General features: G+C 40.9%; 1 protein-coding gene across 1 annotated transcript in view; it reads right to left on the bottom strand.

Moving 5' to 3' along the window:
- Positions 1 to 22,180, bottom strand: part of RERG (RAS like estrogen regulated growth inhibitor) — a 118,594-nt gene that overhangs the window by 2,257 nt on the left and 94,157 nt on the right. Inside the window, exons 3-4 of the mRNA XM_063308511.1 lie at positions 14,806 to 14,862; positions 3,343 to 3,416 (exon numbers count right to left, since the gene is read on the bottom strand). Of these exons, the coding sequence (XP_063164581.1) occupies positions 3,343 to 3,416; positions 14,806 to 14,862 (131 nt within the window). The remainder of the gene's footprint in view (positions 1 to 3,342; positions 3,417 to 14,805; positions 14,863 to 22,180) is intronic.

The following is a 22,180-nucleotide window of genomic DNA, read 5'->3' as shown; positions in this document are numbered from 1 at the left end:
TACTCAGAACCTTGCTACATTTAATTGTGTGTGTGAAACGTGAAATGATCTGAAAATTAAATCATTTTTCAAATATTATCCTTCATCGATCATAATCATATGGATGGAGAGAACACTACAGGGCTTGCTGGCTTCTTCATCTTCATCCGTCAGCAGTAAATGGTGAAATATCTGTATCTCTATGTTCCAGATGGGAAATTCTACATATGTATGTCAGTTCTCTCCTTTCCATAATTTTCCTAGTGAATGGATAGCTGTGCCATAAAGTCCCAGTGATAGAAGCAGGATTACTTTATGCACTTGATTAATGTCAGCGGAGAATTACATTTCTAAGATGGTTGAAATTTCCTTAGAAAAGATGCTATTTTCCTGTACTTTCTTCATATTGGTCTGACTTCTATTTCTTCCAATTGCTTATTAGCAAAATTGTTGAGTTGGAGAGGGCTTATCCAGTGGCTTATCCAGGCCACTGAGTCCAACCTCTGGGATCCATTTATGCTACTGTGCATGAATCCAATAAAATTTCCCCAATAGATGTCTCTCCAACCCTTATCCAGTTTTGGATGTCCTGATGTATCTTCTATTGTGGGAGATCAGTGGGGTGTATGTCTCTGTGTGTGCTCCTGGGCCTCTTGGGGGCTTTTTATATCATTGATCATGGTAACCTCCTGAACCATGTAACATAGTTGAGGGTCAGAAGCATGGCCCTATCCTCATTCCACTTTTAGCATGATGGCAGGCTGTAGCACTCAGAAGCGTGGCAGAGTTTTATTTGACTTTCAATATCTACACGATGCCACTGGGTACAATTGTCAGAAAATGGGGAGAGGGTGCCATCTTTATATGGATGCCACTCAGCCCTACTTCTCTTTTCAATCATTTTCAGCTGCGTTAGCCTCGGAAGGCTTCTGCTGGGACCAGATTGTGGTCTGGATCATGCATAATGAACTTAAATTGAATCCAGACAAGTCTGAAGGTTTGGTTGCTGGTGTTAACTCTGTCCAGTTAATAGCAACAATTAGAACAGCATTATCTAAAGTGTGCTTTGGACAGAATTCCATTTCTGAGCACTTGAGCACTCAGATGAGTGTGTTGGAAAGGGCATCTTCTTTCAGCTATGCTTTATTTTCCAATTTTGCCCCTTCTTGGACAGGGCTGACTTGGCTTCTTTGATAGAAATAGAATAATGTCTTTTCCATGGGGATGCCTTTGAAGGAAACCTGAAAACTGCTGTGGTGCCAGAATGCTGTGGCTAGACATCTGTCTGATGTTCCCTATTGGGAGCACATAATGCATGACTCAGTTAACTGCCTTCCCACTGCCTCCCAAACCAAATCCAAAATTTTAACACTCAAGTCCCATTATGGTTGAATCCTATTTACCTAAAACAATGATTTTCCCATTATGACACCAACTGGGAGCTTAGTTTGTCCTCTGCAATTTTATTTCAAGTGCCTTCTAGAGAAGAGGCCCAGCTAGAAACAGCTATGGCCACAGCCTCCTAGGTGGTGGCATCAACACTGGGGAACTCCCTCCCCACCCCTGGGATGTTAACTTCAGTCTCGTTGGCTGATTTTAAGAAAAAATAAAACTTGTAGATTTGTATAAGCAAGTGTAATTAACTTTTTTGTGACTTGTATGACAGCTAGCTTGGGTTTTTATGTATGCTTTTATTGTCACTACTGTATATATTGTTTGTATTGCTTTTGTTGATGCTGTTCTAATTGTTGTCCAAACATATTAATTGTTGCATTACTAACCATAGCAGGATGGCTTGTCAGCAATATCCAACAGCCCAGAGTCACTTGTTTGAGATGGGTGGCCATGCAAATTCAATAAACAAACAAACAAACATGCAAGTATAAATTTGACAGTCAATACATCTGCGACTTGCACTGTGGAATGATTTTTTTTAAAAAGCTAGTGCTTTCTTCTGTGTAACACCCTCTCAGATTCTTGAGGACAGTGGTATCTGCAGAAAGAGGTTAACACAGGCATGGTGGATGTATGTGCAAAAGAGCAGAGTTAGCATTGTGATGCCACCTCCACTGTCTTGTCTATTTTGGTGTCTCTGGCTCTGGGGACACCATTGTGTGAAGACTATCATATCCACCCCCCCCCAACTTTTTATCTCAAAACTAAGCAAATCCAGTCCTTCAATCCATCTTTGTAAGAGAAATTGAGGGAATGAGTGCTTGAGTTCCTGAAGGAAAGAGAGAAATCTAAAAGGGAAGGAAGGCAGGCAGGCAGGCAGGCAGGCAGGCTTTATTTCCAGCTTTCTTGGTCATTTTTGTTGCTCTTATCTGAACCCACTCCAATTTATCTGTATACTTTTTTAAATGTGGTTTCCAGAACTGGACACAGTACTGGTTCAAAAACACCATTAGCATTATCTGTATGTTGAAAAATATTATTTGGATTTTATGTTTGGAAGATACTACTTAGTTCTACACTCACATTTACCCTATACAGTCCAGGGATGCAACTTTAGCTCTGTTTTGTAATGCCTGCTCTTTCCTATCCCCTCCTCATTTTACTCCCAAGTCAATCATATATAAATCTAGCCAGAAATCAGTCCCCCTGGATTTGGTGGGGCTTACTCTCAGCTGCACCAAGACAGGATGCCATCTTTAGACTCTATGGAATGAAACGTCCCATAATAACGTTTCTTAAGACTGTCCCAGCCCACGTTTTTCTACACCCAACTTACGTGCAAAGATTAATAATCAGATGTCACAGAGATGTTCCTCTCTAAAAAAATATTTAAAGCAGTTGTGTGGGCACTAACTCTGACTGGGGGGGTGCTGGTTCAGGAAGAGTGAGTCTTTATTTCTTTTTTTCCCCCATAAGATCATTTTTTCATAAGAAAAAAACACATAGGGTAATATTTAATACCTATATATCCTCTCTAACACACCTAACAACGGCTCAGGGGCCAGTTCCACATCCCAGTTCGAGCTTATCCCTACTTCTGTCTTTCAAAACTACTTGGAAGACAACAATAATTCTCCCCCTTCATCATTTGGTTCCTAAGATGTCTCCTCTTTTGGAACTCCTTGGAATTTTCTTGTTTTGCCTGGACTAATAAACATGCAAACAAACAAAAATCAGTTGAGACTTCTGCTATTGTAAGGAACACTAAAACCACAAGGAATATGAAGCATTGCTTCCCTTTTGTATTCTCTCACACTTGGACCACTATCTTCTGATTCTTCTCCTTTGTCTCTTTAATAATATTTCAGTTACAATATTCTGCACATAAATACTTGGCAACTTTCCCCTAGTGTTAATTATAGTTGCCTGGCACTGGCATTTTGCTATAGGGATCAGCAGTGTTCTTACCTGCCCAGCTGTATCTAGTATTTCCATGGAAACAACTTCATCATCAATGGTGGCTTGATGACGATAAGTGGACTCTTAAAAAAGAAATGAGAAATACTAAATTAAAAGAAAACAATCGGAAAGTATGGTGCATTTCTGTATGCCCTGCTCATTGGAATGTCCACAGCTTTCTGTTCTAAGAAATGTAGTTATTACTTCAACCCATTCGGTCTGTTACGTTAGCAGGGGGGGGAAACAGAAAAAAAAAAGTTATTGAAAAGTAGTTGTTTTGCTACTTAGTTTCAATAGTATGATCTGGAATTGTTCTAAGGACCAAAAGTGGGGGCAGTGGTGGGTGGCTTGCGGGCTTCAGGTTGCTGACTTTAGTATAGAAATAAGCCAAAGACATCAGCGTACAGCCATGGCTACAATTCCCATGGCCACAAAGAGGTTCAACTGCATCTTATTCTGGTCTACAGCTTGTCCAAAAGGCAGGGCAGAGTGACGTGATCCACTTAGCATTATGAAGTCGATATGGTGTTGCCACGTTGATGTGACTGGGAGCTGAAATTGACCCAGCTCCAAAACTTCATCACATAATTTATTCTGAATGATAATTCTCTGAAAAGAAATTGTAACAGTGATTGTTGTTCGATGCTTAATATTTTATTTTAGTAGTTGATAGCTGATATGCAATGAGATTTGGTATTTGACTGATCATGAGGTCTGGATGTAAAATTTCATTAATTCCAAACTTTTTGTGTCAAATTTTAGATTTCATTTTTTTTTCCATTTCAGTTTTAGTGAAATTGAGGTCCCACTCCTTTTGTTCAGTACCCAGCATGTTGTTGGCATTTATCTATTTATTTAATTTCTATCCCACCTTTATTATTTTTATAAATAACTCAAGGCGGCGAACATACTTATTACTCCTTCCTCCTCCTCTTTTCCCCAGAACAACCACCCTGTGAGGTGAGTTGGGCTGAGAGAGAAGGACTGGCCTGAGGTCACCCAGCCGGCTTTCATGCCTAAGGCGGGACTGGAACTCTCATACCATGCCTGATTGGCTCTTGGGCTGAGAGAGAAGGACTGGCCCGAGGTCACCCAGCCCGCTTTCATGCCAAAGGTGGGACTAGAACTCTCATACCATGCCTGATTGGCTCTTGGGGTGAGAGAGAGGGACTGGCCCAAGGTCACCCAGCCGGCTTTCGTGTCTAAGGCAGGACTAGAACTCTGTCTCCTGGTTTCTAGCCCGTTGCCCTAGCCACTAGACCAAACAAGATACTTTCTACTTGCATTGGTTATTCTTCCTTAAACTTGTACCTTGAAGCAGAAAATGGCTGAACTTAGACCAGAAGTTATTTTGGATGTCCTGGGACTTCTTGTGGTTTTCTAGTTTATAGAGTATCCAAGACTGAAACTGAAGTTCAAGGCTTTTGTTGACACTATGCAAAGGACCTCAATATGAGGCTAGAATATATTTGTCATTAAGATTAGCCAGGTGGGCTAAGACCTTTTCATACCCTGGGATTATAAAGTGAAAAATCCAGCAATTGCTGTTGGGTCAACTTTAACTAGTGAGGTGTTGTAGTGGATCCTGCATTGAGCAGAGTGCTGGACTAGATGACATCAGTCCCTTCCAACTCAGATCCTACAATTACTTATCAAAAAGAGGGATGCATGAAAAATTTGGTGCAGCAGAATATTTATATGAATATAATGATCTTGAACTTCTCAAATGTAGAGAGGACTCCAGAACATAAATGCAGGCTGAAATATTCACTTTTCTAAACACTGGAATGTGGTTTATAAGTTGAAAATATGTGCAAAAATATCTATATTAAGGGAAAATAGTTACCAAAATGATCATCTGAAAAACTTAGGCCCCAAATAGTATTTCTTCTTTATGGGAAAATTGCTCGTGAAAAATGTGCAAAGAAGGAAAGTTCATTCAAAAAGCATACATTTGAAGAAATGTGCACAGATGTATACAACTGTACACACATATTTCTGTGGACCTTTGATTTTTTATTGGGTCCATACAAGCAACTAAAATGAACTTTGAGCTGATTAAATCAGAATGCTGGCTATGATAAGAAGTGACAGCTTGCCCTTAGCTTCATGGAACAATTTTTTTTTTACACTGACCCTGTTTATATTTTTGTGCCTTCAAGTCAGAGTTGACTTGTGGTGATTGCTTAGACTAGTCCCTGCAATTTTCTTGGCAAGATTGCAGACGTGATTTGCCACTGCTTTCTTCCTAGGGCTGAGAGAGAATGACTGGCCCAAGGTCACCCAGCTGACTTTGTAACTCATGGTGTAAACCACGGTAACTCACAATTTCTAGCCCGGTGCCTTAACCACTATACCAATCTGGCTCTCATCCTGTGGGTATGCAGGTTCAGTTCCAAAATCAGCCATGAAACTCATCACCAAATGACTTAGGCTTAGTTACCATCTCTCAGTCTAACTGCCAGCTCAGAGAGGTTTTAGGACAGGATTTCCCAATGTGTGGTCCATAGACCTTTGGTGTTCCATAAAGATGGTTTCTGGTACAGACACAAAAATGCAAAGTCAAAAAAAGGAAGGCCCCAAATTGAGGTGATCAGTACATCTAGCATCATTTCTCATGGAATTTCAGGTGGAAATGGAATTTCCCATGGAATTCAGCAGTCTTGAAACATTTTGGCTAAGTATTTTTAAATTCATTTTTATTTAATGTGGGATCTTGTAATGGTCAACAGTTGGGGAGGGGGATCTTGCATGTACAAAAGTTTTTGTGATGCTACAGAGATCTGCATAAAGGAAAAGATTGGGAACGGCTGTTTTAGGGTAAATGGGGAAAAAATAATGCATTCCAATTTGTGTCCCTGTAAGAAAGGGCAGGATATAAACGTAATTTATTATACATTAGTAGAAGGTAATGTAATACATGTGACTTTTCCCTGGCATTAGTTTGGACCACTGCCACTGTCTGCCACTGTCATTATTCAAATGGCTGACTTGTATTTGATTATGTTTTGGTCTTGTTCCCTGACTGGCTTAAGAGCCAACATTCTGGAATATGTTAATGCACACACTTTAAGTATTTTGATCTATGTTTGAGATATTTGTTTGGTTTGGTATTCATTTGAGAGCAGCAACAACACTGCAGGATACAGATTACTGCATCACACAGCATCACACCTCTCCTTCTCACTGACCCCCATATTAATTTATTCTAAATTGCCAGTTACACCTCATTTTCATGAAACAAAAACAAGAAGAGAAGCAAGTCAAAAGGAGACTGGGGAAAAAAATACCCCCTGCACTGCTATGAATTGTTTGATTAATGAATTCATTGCAGAATAAATGACTTTTGTACATGCCAGTGGAGTTTTCTGTATCTTCCTTCCCAGTTATTCTGTGCTAATGGGAAAACACCCAAAGCAAAGCAAAACCTATGTACAGGAGTGTCCTCAGGGTGTGGTAAAAAAAGATAAAATGGCAGCCATGGCTGTACAATCTAAGCTCTTCCTATGCAATGCACCTAAGAAACAGGCAGAGCTTCAATTGCACCATCGTGTCTGCCATCTTGACTCCTTGACCAGACCTTGTGCATACCCCTCCCTGGGCATCCTACCATAGATGTAGACAGCCTATAGCTCTCCAGTGAAATTCTTTTTCGTGGCTTCTGAAGCCACCTGTGCTCAACATCAGGCTGGGTGGTTGAAAGGAATTTTTAGTCCTCATAACACAGTAGTGCGAAGGACAGAGCTGAAGATGGATACAGAAAATCTTAACTTGCACTTCAATAGGCAGATTTTTGTCAGTCTTGGCTGAATAGGGATGCTTGAAATGTGGGTGTAATGGTCTGTGGGAGACAGCTGAGCCCGCAGAAGGAGTGGGGGCATGGCAAACATCTCAGAAGGGACCCTCCCTAGTTTTTTGGACTGTAAAGGTGAGGGGGGAGAGATGTACTTTTAGTCTTGCAAGATTCTGTTAATGTAACCTTACAATAAGGATGGAGTTAGTCCTCCTGCATGTGCTTCTTGTCCAGACTATATCACAAGGCTGACATTGGGCAAGGAATGTTGAAATCTAGGAAGCTAGAGAAGATATGAATGTAGATTTATAGGGGTCAGAAAGTAAATGGTCTTGGCGCTTAAGTGAAACAGAATATCCAAAATTAAAAAAAAAGGGGGTATGAAGGAATGCTTTTTATATATTCTTTACTTTTTAAAAATGACACTCATTTGCTCTTTTCAGGTTCTGTTTGCTGGCCAGAAACATGGGATATGAATATGAGTATCAGTCAGCAGAGTATGGATAAAATAGGTTTCTGTAAGTTACATAAGTGACAAATTTTAATCTTTGATGTGAATGCAAAAGGTCAGCTGCAGTTTTGGGCTGCATCAGACGAAGTATCATTTCCAAATCACAGGAAGTCATAGTTTCACGTTTTCTGCCTTAATCAGATCCTACCTCAAGGATTGTGTCCAGTTTTGGGTACCACTCTTTAAGAAGGATTTGAACAAACTAGATGAGGTTCAGAGAAAGGAGCCAGTGCCAGAGGATGAGCTAGATTAGAAACTAAATAAAGAGATTGAAAGGCCTGGGAATGCTTTGCCTTTGTCCAGGAGCTTAAGGTAGCCTATGGAGCACTACTTCTTCAAGCGTCCTTCAAAATCCATGATGCCACCAGAAGTCAAGCTTGACCTGGGACTATACCTTTATCAAGCTTTACCTATTTGTCCCTTTTTCCCCTATGCTAACCCCTACCAAACTTCATATTTTTTCTCACAAGCCCCCCAGGCCCGTGATCACCTTGGATGCTTTTTCTTGCATCTTATCCAGCTTTGCAATTTCTCTTTTAACCAAATTCTTCAGATGTATCTGTGGAGGGACCCCATTTAGGATTCAAGTCCTTGTCAACCGTATTGCTTGTGAAACTGAGTTAGACTATGTGAGCACAGATCTGCCCTGTGGATGTCACAGTTAATGACACTTCGTTAGCCAAAGGCCTGGCTCACTGGCATAGTGGGAGCATTGTGCACACAAGGTCCCATGTTGCCAAGGGTTGGCTGTCTACCCTGAAGTTCTGAAGACTGACTGTCAGTGAGTGGTAAGAACTAAATAGACCAGGAGTTTGACTTAGTAGGTAAGTCCCTGCATTGTGCTAAGCTATGTTCTGCTTTGTTTTCCCACTCATGATGGGTGGAAAACTGTCCTAAAAAGGAAGTTTCTGTAAATCATTCAGTGCATGATGATAACCTCTCCAGAACGATTGGCCACTCCTTTCAGAGAGGGCTGTTTGCATGTTTTTAAAGGACAGAATAAGTATATTAAGCCATTTTTGCACTAATTCTTTTTTTTTTTCAAACGATAAGTAACACCATCTTGCCAAAGTTGGCAATTTCTGCCAGAATTTGGCAGCATAACCTTGGGTGGGGAGCTCTAGATACTACCTGTAGAGGGTAAGGAAGATGACCTCAACAGAGATATGCAACCTCTGTTACCAGAGCAATGAACGAAAAAACCTATCTTAAGTCCACGACTAACAGAAAAAATGCCAAAGGGGCTCAGAAAGACACCTCCCTAATTCACATAAGTATAAGAAGGGGGAGGAGGTCCAGCACAATCAGACTTGCAAGTTTCTGTTATTATAGCCAATCTCAATAAATGTAGGTTTAGCCTTCCTGTGGAGTTGATTTCCTGGTCTTGTCCACCTGGGGGGCCAACATTACCATAGTGGGACTCGGGAACTATATGTATCCTGGAGGCTGCCTACCCTGGTATAGGATATGTGTTATGCAGCTGGGAAACCACTGTTTATAGCTTAGCATGTTTTGTGAATCCAAAAAGTGATGTTTATTCAACAAACCTTGTTTAATTAAACTATGGCTCAGGGCAGTGTATGAGTCTGGGTAGTATAAGACAGCTGAATTTCTATGAAAGCTTCTGAAATATTCTAGAGCAAACTATTATTGTAAATAGCTCCATACTTTCTCCGTATTTATATACTGTTGCCAATGATTTCTGATATCAACCCTGCCATATTTAACAGTTAACATGCCCAATTCTTCCAGTGATTTGGAAAGAAAAAAGTCCAAATCAGAAAATGAGAGCCCAAGTACATTTTTAAAGGACCACAAATAATGTCCATTCCAAGTATGTTGGAAAACCAGGGGATGCAATCCATCCAGGGCCATCATCACCCTCTCTTTCCCAGCCGTGACTAATGCCTTGGTCAAACTGCACCAGAGCATAAGGAACACCCCCAAGCTCCTTCTGGAACCCAATAGGGTCCATCAGGCAGTTGGGGCAGATTCTGGGGGAGAACTCCAAAACCATCAAAGAGTGATCTGACCATAACAAGGGGCTGATGTTACTATTCCTCAGTTCCAGATTGTGTCATCATTGCTATGAGGCAAAAAACAGTTCTAGCATGTGGCCTTCATTGTGTGTGGACCCCTTGATGATCTGGGTCAGTCCCATGATTGCCATGGTGGACATGGCCACTGAGCCACTTCAAACTCAGCACTTAAGGAAGGCATATCGAAGTCTCCTAGTACCATCATTCAGGGAAATGTCGTTAATTTGGCCAGAGTTGAGCAGCTCAGGCTACACAGCAGAGAGGCCACTAAAGTCACAACCAGCCCATCTGTTACCTAGAACCCAGCTTCACAAACTGGGTCTCACATTCTGGTATCTCTGTAGCAGCGCCTTAGAAAGCCACAAGAATCTCCTGGGTGACTACAGCCACTTGCCAGTCCACATTTGTGATAGTTGTAATTACAAAAGTCAAAGGGGACATTTCAAGCTAGCATTTAAGGAACATGCACACACGCACACACACACTCTCTCTCTGTATATATCTTTGCCAAAAAAAAAAGCTTTTGTTTGCTTAAATATTGGCTTATGTCTAGTGACTTTGGCAGCCATGCACAAATCAGTTAAATTATACTTAGTTTGTGGATGTCAGTGCCATATGCTTGGAGTCTAAAGGAATTGCCAGAAAAAAAATATGAGACAAATTGTGACTGTAATTGATTACTCTAAGCCACTGTTAATTTTCACGCAGACCACAATTTCAAGGGCCAGTTCATTTGGCCTTTAGAACAGCTTGGAGAATCTGAATCATCAAAAAGAGGGGTAGAAGTTTTTTTACAAATCTAGATTTTTCTCTGCCTCTTTGGGATGAATTTATTCTGTGTCATACTCCAAATTTAACTAGAATTGCCTTGTTGGGGGTTAAATCAGTTCAAAGTTGCATTGGCTAGTGTATCGGCAGGGAAGAGTTATTTAATAGCATGTGGCTTGGCTATCTATAGAATAATTGGGGTGGTTTTCATTACAGTGCCAGCTTATGGCACTGTTAGTATGATGACCTTTAGAATAGATGTTGCACTCTACTCTTAAAGAAACTGAGCAAAATCCTATGCCAAGCCAACTTTGGGTCAACAGCAATTCAATTCTTCCACTTTTATACTATAGACGTCAGTTGCACCCTTTCCTGGATCAGGAGGGTCTACTCACAGTTACTCATGCCCTGGTCACCTCCTGAATGCACTACTGTAACACATACTATACGTGGCTGCCCTTGAAGAGCATCCAGAAGCTTAAACTAGTGCAAAATGCAGCGGCATGGGCAGTTTTATGTGCCCCTAGAACAGCACACATCATACAGCTGCTCTACAAGCTGCATTGGTTGCCAGTTTGCTTCCGGTTCAACTCAAAGTGCTGTTTTTGTCCTTTAAAGCCCTACATAGCATGGGACCAGGTTATCTGAGAGACCACCTCTGCCCAGTTATATCTACCCATCCCATCAGGTCTGGCAGGAGAGGAGCATGTTATGGGTCCCATATGCTAAAGAGTTTTATCTGACGGGACCCAGGAGGTGAGCCTTTTCTGTCACAGCACCCACCCTTTGGAACATCATCCCCCCGGAGATGAGATTGGCCCCAACCCTATTGGCCTTCAGGAAATCCTTAAAACATGTTTTTTCCAGCAGGCCTGGAGATCCCATGGAAATAGGGAGCCTGTGAGATGGTTACATTGTATGTAGGATGTTAGTCCATTCTCCCACCGTCTTATTTATATTTATGTTTGTTTTTCATTGTTGTTTTAGCTTTGTTTTTAACTGTTTGTTTAGTGTACACCACCCAGAGTCATGTTTGTGAGATGGGCAGCTACATAAATTTGATCAAATAAATAAATAAATAAATAAATAAATAAATAAAGTATAAATGCAGCCTATGATCACGTAGTGGTTGACTCATTTATATTGTGCTCCTGCTAGTCATGAGGAAGATGAGTTACATCTAGGCTCAGCTAACACCATTTTCCCACATGTACTGGACTACTGAACAATTCCCTCTCATCAGTGGTTCCTGATCAGTCTTCTACTGTGGCTACATGACAAGGCCACTTGATCCTTCATCTTCTTGCTGCAGAAAGCCTCATGCTGAGGAAAAAAGGATGGAATGCAGAGCCCTGTGGGTGAGGCCAGATAGTCCTGGGGTGGAGCCCCAAATGGGTGCTGCTGCTTTGCCCAAGTTCAGTCATTTACTGCTCACTTGAAAATCATTTTTGGTGCTGCTCCAAAGTAGTGATGGCTTCTCTTACAGTTTTACTTTCTGGGTCCATCTCTTTCCAAGCTGAGTTGAGGATCCCACCTGGACTTACAAAAGAGCTTGGAAAAGAAACTGTGCAGAACGGTCTGTCTTCCTAACTAACAGAAGTCTAGCTCAGCTTCCAACCATCCTTAGATTTCAAGGAGGACAGCTGACATGCTTTTGGCATGTAATTTGGCATCTACCACCAATCTTGGAGCCAGCAATTAGTTTTATATCAGACCTGTGCCAGAAGTATGTATATGCATGCATACAAATCTTGATAGATTCTCCTTGGAGGAAGGAAGGGATTCTGAAAGTTAACATGAAAGCATTGATGTGGACAAAGAAGGGGGATCTGCTGTTCCATCGGATGCAGGATGGCATATTTCCAATTCTGATTACAATGAGAGGAGTAGAGCCGATGTATTTGTACTGATTACAAATTCAGAGTACAGCCGACGTAAGAGAAACTGAGTTCACTTGACTGCAGTGATGACATCATGTTAGAAAACCTTCTTGGATGCTTCATGTAGTGATATTAACATGCACAGTAGCTGACCTCTAAAAAATTGGTTTTTCCTCATTGCTCCATGAAGAAGCTCTCTGGATATGGTGGGAAAGCAATAGCAAATGAAAGTAGTTGAAGTTAAGACATGCAAACAGGGGACTTCTGAGTGAGGGAATTGTGAGCTAAGAGGTCTCTGAAGGAAAAGAGATGACGCTGTGGCTAAGACTGATGGATTGGCGACGATCCCAGCCCAACAGAACCTGTCCGGATAAGGAGAGGATGAGAGATTGCCCACTTGTGCTCCAGACAGCTGCTCCTCATGAGGAGACCACAGGACAGTGGTCAACTCATGGGTTTGAGCATGGGAGACAAGGAAAGCCATCAAGCTCTCAACCGCAGCAGAGCCTATATGGACATTGGTTTTGTCAAATCCCACTTTCTAAACATCTTTGGAATATAACTATTTTAAAGTTAAAAGAGATTTTCCAAACAACAAGTCTGAAAAACTACTGGGTGAGTGATCCTTCATTCCAGAATAAAGGGAAAAAAAATAAAGAATTTAAAGAATACAAAGCAAACAGCAAAAAGATCAGAATTTAATTCAAGAAAGTTTGAAATGAACTAAAGGACCAGAAAAATTTGATTTAATATTTGAAATATTATGACTTTTGCTTTAAGACTTTTGAAATAATTAAAAACAGAACAGTATCTTCATGGGAACATAAATTGTTTAGTCTTTCAGGAAAGATTGGCTGATTTTTTAAAACAAAGAAGCAAAAGAAATTTGTGACAGACTATGTGATTACAGAAAAGAGACACTAGAGGGGACTAAAGATTCCAGGCAGAGGAAAACAAAAAACAAAAAAGAAGAAGAAAAGCCTGATTTTTACTTTTCAACTCTATGACCTGCAGTGAAACTTGCAAAAATGACAGATAAAGGTATTAACACTGGAGACATTTCAAAGGATTTTTGAAGAAATGGGAAAGAAGCTTGCAGCTACAATGACAGCAACAGTATCTGCTCATGTGAATGCACTATTTAAAAGAGATGTTAAAAAAGAAATGAAAGAGATGATGGAGAATAATTTGGAAGAATTTACAGATCGGCAGGATGAAGAGGTAAAACAAACTCCAGCCTGGGCAGAAATACCAGAAAATAAAACAGAAGTTGTGGACTATAAGACAGAGATGAAAACTCAAGTAGAAATGCAAACAATTAGCCAAGAGATGAAAGATTACCTGGGTAAATGATTCATTACTGGATTTACAAAAGAGGACTGTTAAAGCCATGAGGAAACTCCAGAGACAGAAGAAAGAAAATTTGAATGGAGATCAAATCCTATGACAGCATCTTAATGAAGCAATGATTAAGAATGTTAGGAGCAAAAGAAAGGAATATAAAGTTGACCTGTTTGATCAGTGTTAAAACAAGAAATACTTTTATAAATTTCTGGCAACCCTTTATGGACTTTTTGCTGATACTGGACAGAAACATTAATGATTTTTTGCATTTGTAGATGGTTGAGATATGGGAAGAAGTGATTTATGTAATGTAATATCAAAGGGGGTAGAGAAGAACTAAATTTGCTTGTACTTGTTGTAAAGAAGATTGGAAGTCACTTCTTTAAATATTCTTTTCTGTTTTTCTTTCTGCACTTTTTCTTTCATTACTTTCTATTCTTTCTGTTTGATTTCGGTTTGTGTTATCTTTTACTATTGTTAAAATATTTAATAAAAAGTAATTAAATTTGTTTTAAAAAGAGGTGCAAACTGCATTTAACTCCCCTCCCACAAAAGCAGTTATTTGGCACCAGGCACATTTTCTACTCTAATTTTTAAATAATGCTGAAGAGATTGCATTAGACTCAAAAGTGGCAGCTGTGCCATCCAAAGAGTAGGCTTACGATGTTTCAAGTCAAAGAATTTTAGGACTGTTGTCCATTAAACCTTATGCTCTACTAACCTTTAAAAAAAAATCCCATGCCACAAGTCTTTTCACTGAAATTGCTTGGTTATTTGCTTTGTTATTTTAACCATATTGTATGTTTCTGTAATATAATTATGGATAATGAAGGCTGCTCACTTAGTTTTTGCAAACTGATGGGCAAAATGAAAATGTGGTCTTAAATGCCACCATGAAAATCAGACTGTTGGTTCATATTACTGTTTGTTCAGTTTGTTGGTAGCTCTCTAGGAGTTCTGGTAAGTGCCTTTTCCATAATTACTAGTGGCTTCTTGGATGGAAATATGCTGGAGATTGACCCTGGGGATTTCTACATGCAAAGCTTACATTTAAGGGCTGAGGTGCCCCAGCTGTTCTCATGAAGTAGCATATATGTCTGTGATGGTACATTATAAGACACAGCAAAAAAAACTTACCAAGAGTAGGGTCATACTCCCAAATGAACCGTTTGGTCAGAAAACGTACAACGAGAGCTACAGGAAACAAAAATAAGTTCAGGTGAATTTATGACACATAATAGCCCAAGTGGCTTAAAGGAGTACAGTTTAGATATATTCTCAGTTCAGCCTTAGTTCTCTAATTTGATACCCACTTAATAGATTGGACTGGAATATAATGATGATCCAGGCTGCTGTTAAAGTTCAACAGACTAGGGAAAGTTTATGTTGATGGACAGGTCTTCATTTTATGGGTAGAGGGCAGATTTTTAAAAAAGCAATTTGTAAATCTACCCTTTCAATGCAGCATTGAAAATAGAATAGACTGCCATACAGACTCAAATGTGTACCTTTAGAATTTGGTTTGAATGGCTTCCATGCTGAATATATGACAAATGTGCTGTGGATCTGTTTTCCCACGTGTTCCAGTTTCAATTACATTTTGCATAAAATTTCAAAATATGGGCACATTCTGAAATACAGATTTGACAGCCGATCTTTTGAGTTTTACAAACAACAAAATCAACAGAAACCAGAATAGGGTCTGTAAAACTTAATTTAGGGAGAATATAAATTAAATTTAAAGTGTAAAAATTCAAACCTTGCAAGGAAATTCAAACTAGTTAATAGGGTTATTTTTTCCCCCCATAACACAGTCTCACATTTTATTTCATTGCTAGACATATCCCAGGTTTCCTCTGAGGAGCTCAAGACAAGATATACCATTTTCCACATTTTCTCCTGACAACAGAGAAGATTGATCTAAATCTTTACTGACAGTGATTAAATGCTTGGTGCATTTGATTTGTTAAAAAAAGGGAAATGAAAGCATATGATGGCTTTCAGCTTTTAGTATAATCAAAGAAAGAACCAATAAACTCTAATAAGCATGTTTTTTATGCATTATGATCTGTCCATCCATCATCAACAGGAGAGGCAAAATATTGTTAAGAACATCTAAGTAGTTAAATGAATTGGTAAGTCTCAAAAAAGTCAAGTAAACACTCTTAATATTAGACCCCTACTTCATTTCACACCTTCTGCAGTTTCCAGAGCTATAAGTCTACCTCTACAAAGTTTGAAGATACAAACTTTGTAACTATTAGCAAAGACAAAAAATAAATTTAGGACCTGGAGTCTTCTCTTAAGATGATATAGGGAATATACAGTATGACTAAAAGGATTTTGCAAACCAGCTACAAATTGCTTGTTGGGTTTTCTTCTTACGCTGCCCCTTGGCTTTTCAAATTTTGATGGAGGTTCATCAGTCTTACTCATTGGTTCATAATCAAACAAACTGAGAGTTGCCTTTGGCAAAAACTGGGGTTTACACCTGTAAGACAACAGATGCTATCGCTGATTAAGTGAAAATCACCGTTCTCCAATATGGTACTTTCTAGATGTGTCAAACTACAAATTCTGTCATCCACATAAGCACACTTTGCCTTCCACATGTGTAATCTAACACATATGGAAAGCAATACATTGAGAAAACTAATTCAAGGGCTCCATATATAAGAGCAACATTTTTAAAAAGGTAAATAATAATTAAAAAAACATGGAATGTCAGCTTCTAGCACCAATAACTGATACAAGAAACTCTGCACTTTGCTTGAATGTTCCACCTGTTGTGTATGTTTATTATATTTATCCATGTTTATCATCAAGACAGCGGTTTCTTCCTCATCTTCTGAACAACCTGCTGTCTGCGACAGGTCTATTTCTACCGTAAACATTTTTATTGTCATTTGCAAATACAGGTCAATTTGTAGAGCTGTTAAATTCGTTACCAAATTACAGTCAACCCCATCCAAATATATTTTCCACAACAGCAAGTTAATGTGGGGTCCTTTTTCCATCTGATAGAGAGATGACATTGCAGGACATCTTAAGACCTCTGATGGAAGCCAACTTCTCAAACATCCAGCTCTTCCAATCAGTGAATGAAGACAGTTCTCTAAGATGTGGGATTCCATGTTATTATTTCCTTATTATTACATTCACATATTTTAAATCTTTTCTACCTCCCCTGAAAAGGGCTCCTCTTCTTAGGGGATTTGGCTTCCCTGAATTGGCATAACTAATTTTCAACAGAAGAGAATATCTGTAGCTCAGGGTTGGACTGTGTAGTCCTTGGTGCTCCCTGAGCTTGGTGGTTTGCTTGCAGACGTTTCATTACCCAACTAGGCAACATCATCAGTGCTGGTGAGTGTGAGGTTTGCTCCCTGTTGATATACAGTAGCTTGCCCTGCCAGTGTTGGTGGAGGTGTGGTTTTCTCCAGTGTCATCTCTCTGTCAGATGGAAAAAGGATCCTACGTTAACTTGCCATTGTGGAAAATATATTTGGATGGGGGTGACTCGTGAACTGTAATTTAACAGCTCTATAAATTGAGTAAATTGCAAATTGAGTAAATTGTCAAATTGCAACTAACAATGAAAGATGTTTACTGTAGAAATAGCCCTGTTGCAGACAGCAGGTGGTTCAGCTGTTCAGGGGAGAAAACTACACCTTCACCAACACTGGCAGGGCAAGCTGTTGTATATCAACAGGGAGCAAACCCCACACTCACTTGCACTGATGAGGTTACCCAGTCCAGTAATGAAATGTCTGCAAGCAAACAACCAAGCTCAGAGACCACCAAGGACTCCACAACCAATTTTATTTGACCTGTTCCCCATTTCTATTTTTTGATTCAGAAAAATCTTGAAAGTGTGTGTATATGTGTGTGTGTGTGCTGTTTCTAAATGTAGACACACATTACGGCTCCTTTACTTCCTTCTGTGGCTTTGACACACAAACTTAAGATGATTTAGCCCTGCTCAGCAATTCCAGTGCTCTGGCTTGTGTCAGCATGAGTGTGTGCTTACTGGTGGTAACGATTATTATCAGGGGGGCGGGGGGGCTCAGTTCCTGAGAGACATTTTTTAAAAGACCTGTATTTGATATGGAATTGATTCTGATGGAATGGAGTTGGCCTGTGTTCGTTCATTCAAATCAGTACTGGGAACAGAAACTTCCTCATAGCTGAAAGTCACATTTTTGTGTTGGATGCATCATCCCCATCCACCAAATTGTTTCCTTCCTAATGTGGAATAGAGGAGGGATCACCTGGTGTCCTACTTTTCATCTCTATTCTGCTGCTCTGATGTATATCAAAGGTTAAAGCTGGAATAACCATAGGGCAGTCCTAAGTATCATTTCCAGTGGTTCTTGATGTTTGTGTGCCCTTTTGATAGATAGAGATAGATAAAGTAGACAGTTGATATTAAGTCACCTGCACTTTTTATTTCTTAGAGTCCCCCCTCTCCCTTTATCTGCCTTTTATCCCATTTAGTGGGAGAGCCAGTGTGGTGTAGTGGTTAAGGCATCAGCCTAGGAACCAGGAGACCATGAATTCTAGTCCTGCCTTAGGCACAAAGCCAGCTGGGTGACCTTGGGCCAGTCGTGCTCTCTCAGCCCCAGGAAGGAGGCAATGGCAAACCACTTCTGAAAAACCTTGCCAAGAAAACTGCAAGGACTTGTCCAGGCAGTTTCCAAGAATTGGACATGCTTGAACAGATTAAAAAAAAAATCCCGTGTAGTATTTTTGCTAGCTGAATTGAGTTGCATGTGTGCTTGCTCTGATCTGGATATACAGATTGACTGGGAATATGCCAGGTACAAACTAAACTGGAAATTTACCAACAGTAATTTTCAAGACCCTGCCCCCTGCCACATTCATGTGAGTGTTTTCAGCAACTGCCTGCCAGGAACATACTTCAGTTGGCCGGCTCCCTCCTCCTTCAGCTGACCAGCAGTGCAGCACAAGAATTAGGGTGCCAGCCAGCCTCCTCGCCCAACTGGTTTTGCAGCAAGTAAACTTCTCTCCATTCCCCCTGATAGCCAGTGTACGATGAGTGGCCATCCTGCCTATTAAAATCCATCAGGAGAGGAAGCGAAGATGGCCCTAAAGTGCCATGACACCTTGACTTCTGGAGAGGAGAAGAAATACCGGGAGCAGGATGAGGCAGGAGTGCCTGCTGGTGGAAATCCTTCCATCATTCCATAGTTCTGGGGAAATGCTGCAAAGGTACCTTCCTTTTGCCTCTAGAAAAGCAGCTGAGCCTGCTCATGTATGAAGTTAATTGGTGCAGCTTGCAAAGATCTAGGGAAGCCCCATAACTCGGATCGCTGCAGCCCTTCCGGGTGGGACAGGGCTGTAGACAGACCCAGCCTATCCTGTGACAGGAGCAGCCATGCTTTTGGAAAGCAACTGCAACCATGGAGACTCATGCACCAGGGAGGCTTCCTCTGCAGCTCCTGCCACGGCTCCCAGTTACAAAACAGAACATAACGTGAAAGGTTATCTCTTCTTCAGGACTCACTGGTGTCCCATCCGAGGGAGGGATGAGTGGCAAACAGCTGCTTAGCTGCATCAGTATTACAGCATCTGGCGCTCCCAGTCTGTTCACTGGCTCAGATCTGAGTGATACAGAACTGAAACATGAAGCTAATTATTTGTTTCAGCTTAATCTAGCCAGCTATGCACAGCACTCCTTCTTGCCCCGAGGCTTCCCTGACTCCTTCTACCACCAAGTACGTGCGACTTATCTTACAATCTTCTAAGGGGAATTATTTGATGGATGTGCTGCAGGCACAGGTACTGTCTGTGCCTACCAACCCACCAGTCCTTCCCTTGTTAATAATGTTTGCTGGAGGAACAGGACCGCCTGGCTTCTGTCTCTTCTCGTCTCAAATTAACCTGCAACGTGGGTGGGTGGGTGGGTGGGTAGAGATCAGCTCTTTTCAAAGCTCGACACCTTTCCGCACACTGCAGAATCCAGAGGATGGCCCTGTGCAGTCTGGCATGGAAGAAGAGAAGGAGGACCAAACAGAAGTAGGAAGAGCTTGTTTCCGTCTGTGCAAACTAGTTTTCAGCATCCCATCACACTGTGATGGAATTAAGCGACTTTGTCATTCATAGAGAGAGAAAGAGAGAGAGAGAGAAGCAGACTTTGTTCATAATTCTAAATGGCTTGGATTTCCAGAGGCAAGGAGGGACCAAAACTTAGTGGCAAAGGACAAGCTTCCTTGTAGGTGGTCTCAGATCCAATCTTTGACATCTCTGCTTAAAAGGAACAAGTAGCAAGAGCTGGAAGCATCTCAGCTTCTTCTGTAGATCATCCAGTTATCACTATAAACCAGTGTTTCTCAGCCTTGGCAGCTTGAAGATGTGTGGGCTTCAATAGCTGGCTGGGGAATTCTGGGAGTTGAAGTCCACACATCTTCAAGCTGCCAAGGCTGAGAAACACTGATTTATAGTGATAACTGGTCTCATGGGGTGATACACTGCATATATCAGGAGTTTAACATTACTCAGGCTCTCCTTTCACCTGTTTTGCATTTTGCTTGTAAATCATAGTAGAGTTATGCCTGATTAAAAAATGTTTTCAAAAAATGTTTTGGAAGAAATGCTTCCAACTCATGTGACCACAACACCTCTTTGCTATTCATTAAAATCCCCCACCTTTTCTCAGGCAACTATATGAAACTGGGGGGAAAATGCTGTTGCTTTAAGGCAGAGTTTCTCAACCCTGGCAACTTTAAGATATGGGACTTCAGTTCTCAGAATTCCCCAGCAAGCCATGCTGGCTGGGGAATTCTGAGAGTTGAAGTCCACATATCTTAAAGTTGCCGAGGTTGAGAAACGTTGCCTTAAGGAACGGACTTATTAATGTTAGTGTGACTGTGACAGGGGCAACTTTTTTAGGCCCGCATGGAAGCTTGAAAGAAGTTGGGCTGTTTGAATAAATAATAGATAGGTCCAAAGCACTTCTAAATTATTTTCAAAGGGTCTAGCACTGTAGAGAATAAGGAAGATGACCCTGGCAGAGATATGCAAGATCTGTCCCCACGGTGATGGGGAGTGAAACATACTTTAAGTCCACAACAGACAGATAATATTCAGAAGCAGCTCAGACACCTCCCTAATTCACTAAAGTATAAGGAGAGGAGGTACAGCACAATCACGCTTGCAAGATTCTGTTATTATAGCCAATCTCAGTAAAAGTAGTTTTAGCCTTCCTGTGGAGTTGATTTCTTGGTGTGGTCTACCTAATGGTCTGGACATCAGTTCTAACAATCGGTAGTATAGACTCATGGGGCAAGAGAAAACCTGAAAACCAATAGTTGTTATTGTTCGCACTGAAAAAACCCTCAAATCGTAACAATTCATAGGTATGCTATGCAAAATTTCCACAGGAACTAGAGCTGTTCCCGATCTTTCCATGACATGTGACCCAGTGCTGTGCCTCAGGCTTAGTTGCTACTTCTCCACACCTTTTTATCCTACTCAGGGACCTTTTTCCAGCTCAGCAAACCCCACAAATCAAGAAGCCCTTCAGTATAGTTCTAACTTATTCAATCTTCTATTTCCCTCATTCAGATTCTTTTTAAGTCTTCTGGAAGAGAGAGAAAGTCTGAATGTGTCTCTGATGTGAAGCAAGTCAACTACAAAGATGACCCAGACAGAGCTGTTGTCAGTTAGAAAATGAGTGCCGTGCTGTTTGGGCCAAGACCTTCACCACTATGAGCAAACTCCAAGAAGTCATCCAAGGTGCCTTATGATATGTGACCCTTGGGCTCCCATCACAATTTTCTGACATGAAAGCTTTCAACAGAAAAGCAAGCTTGAAAAAGGTCTCTCCCTTTATGGATAGCAATTTTTATGGCTTCTTATGCCATTAGCATTTATGTACTACTTTCCTGTGCTTAACATCCTTCGGATATATTAACTCATGGGAAGTCCCATGTTGGCAGACATCTTCCCTAGTGTTTGTTAGGCTTCCTGTACCATCTGACTCCACTCATCATTTTACTGAATTACAGTAAGGCAGGCTGCAAGCCGAAGTAGCAGACTCCAGCATTATTGTGTCCTGTTCTGGGCACAGCTCCAAAAGGACAGTGACAAGTTCAGAAAGAGAGTTCAGAGAAGGGGCACCAAGAAGGTGAGGGATCTGGAAACCAAGTCCTAGGAGGAACAGTTAGAGGACCTGGATACGGTTAGCCTACAGAAGGTATGACTGAGGGGAGATAGGCTAGAGGGCTTCAGATAGCTTAAGCTGTTGTCACACAGAAGGAGAAGGCTTCTTCTCAAAGCATGCTGGCTGGGGAATTCTGGGAGTTGAGGTCCACACACCTTAAAGTTGCTAAGGTGGAGAAGCACTGCTCTGTTGCTTCAGGGAGAAGGACAAAAAACAATAGGTGAAAATTACAAGGGAGGAGGTTCAAGCTACATATCAGGAAAAACTACCTGATTTGCTCAGCCAGAAGAAGAGATACCACACAAAATGGTGAGATCTCCTTTACTGGAG

Source organism: Candoia aspera, chromosome 7 (genome assembly GCF_035149785.1).
Source record: "Candoia aspera isolate rCanAsp1 chromosome 7, rCanAsp1.hap2, whole genome shotgun sequence".
Classification (NCBI taxonomy): domain Eukaryota; kingdom Metazoa; phylum Chordata; class Lepidosauria; order Squamata; family Boidae; genus Candoia; species Candoia aspera.
This window is presented reverse-complemented; position numbering and strand designations above follow the sequence as displayed.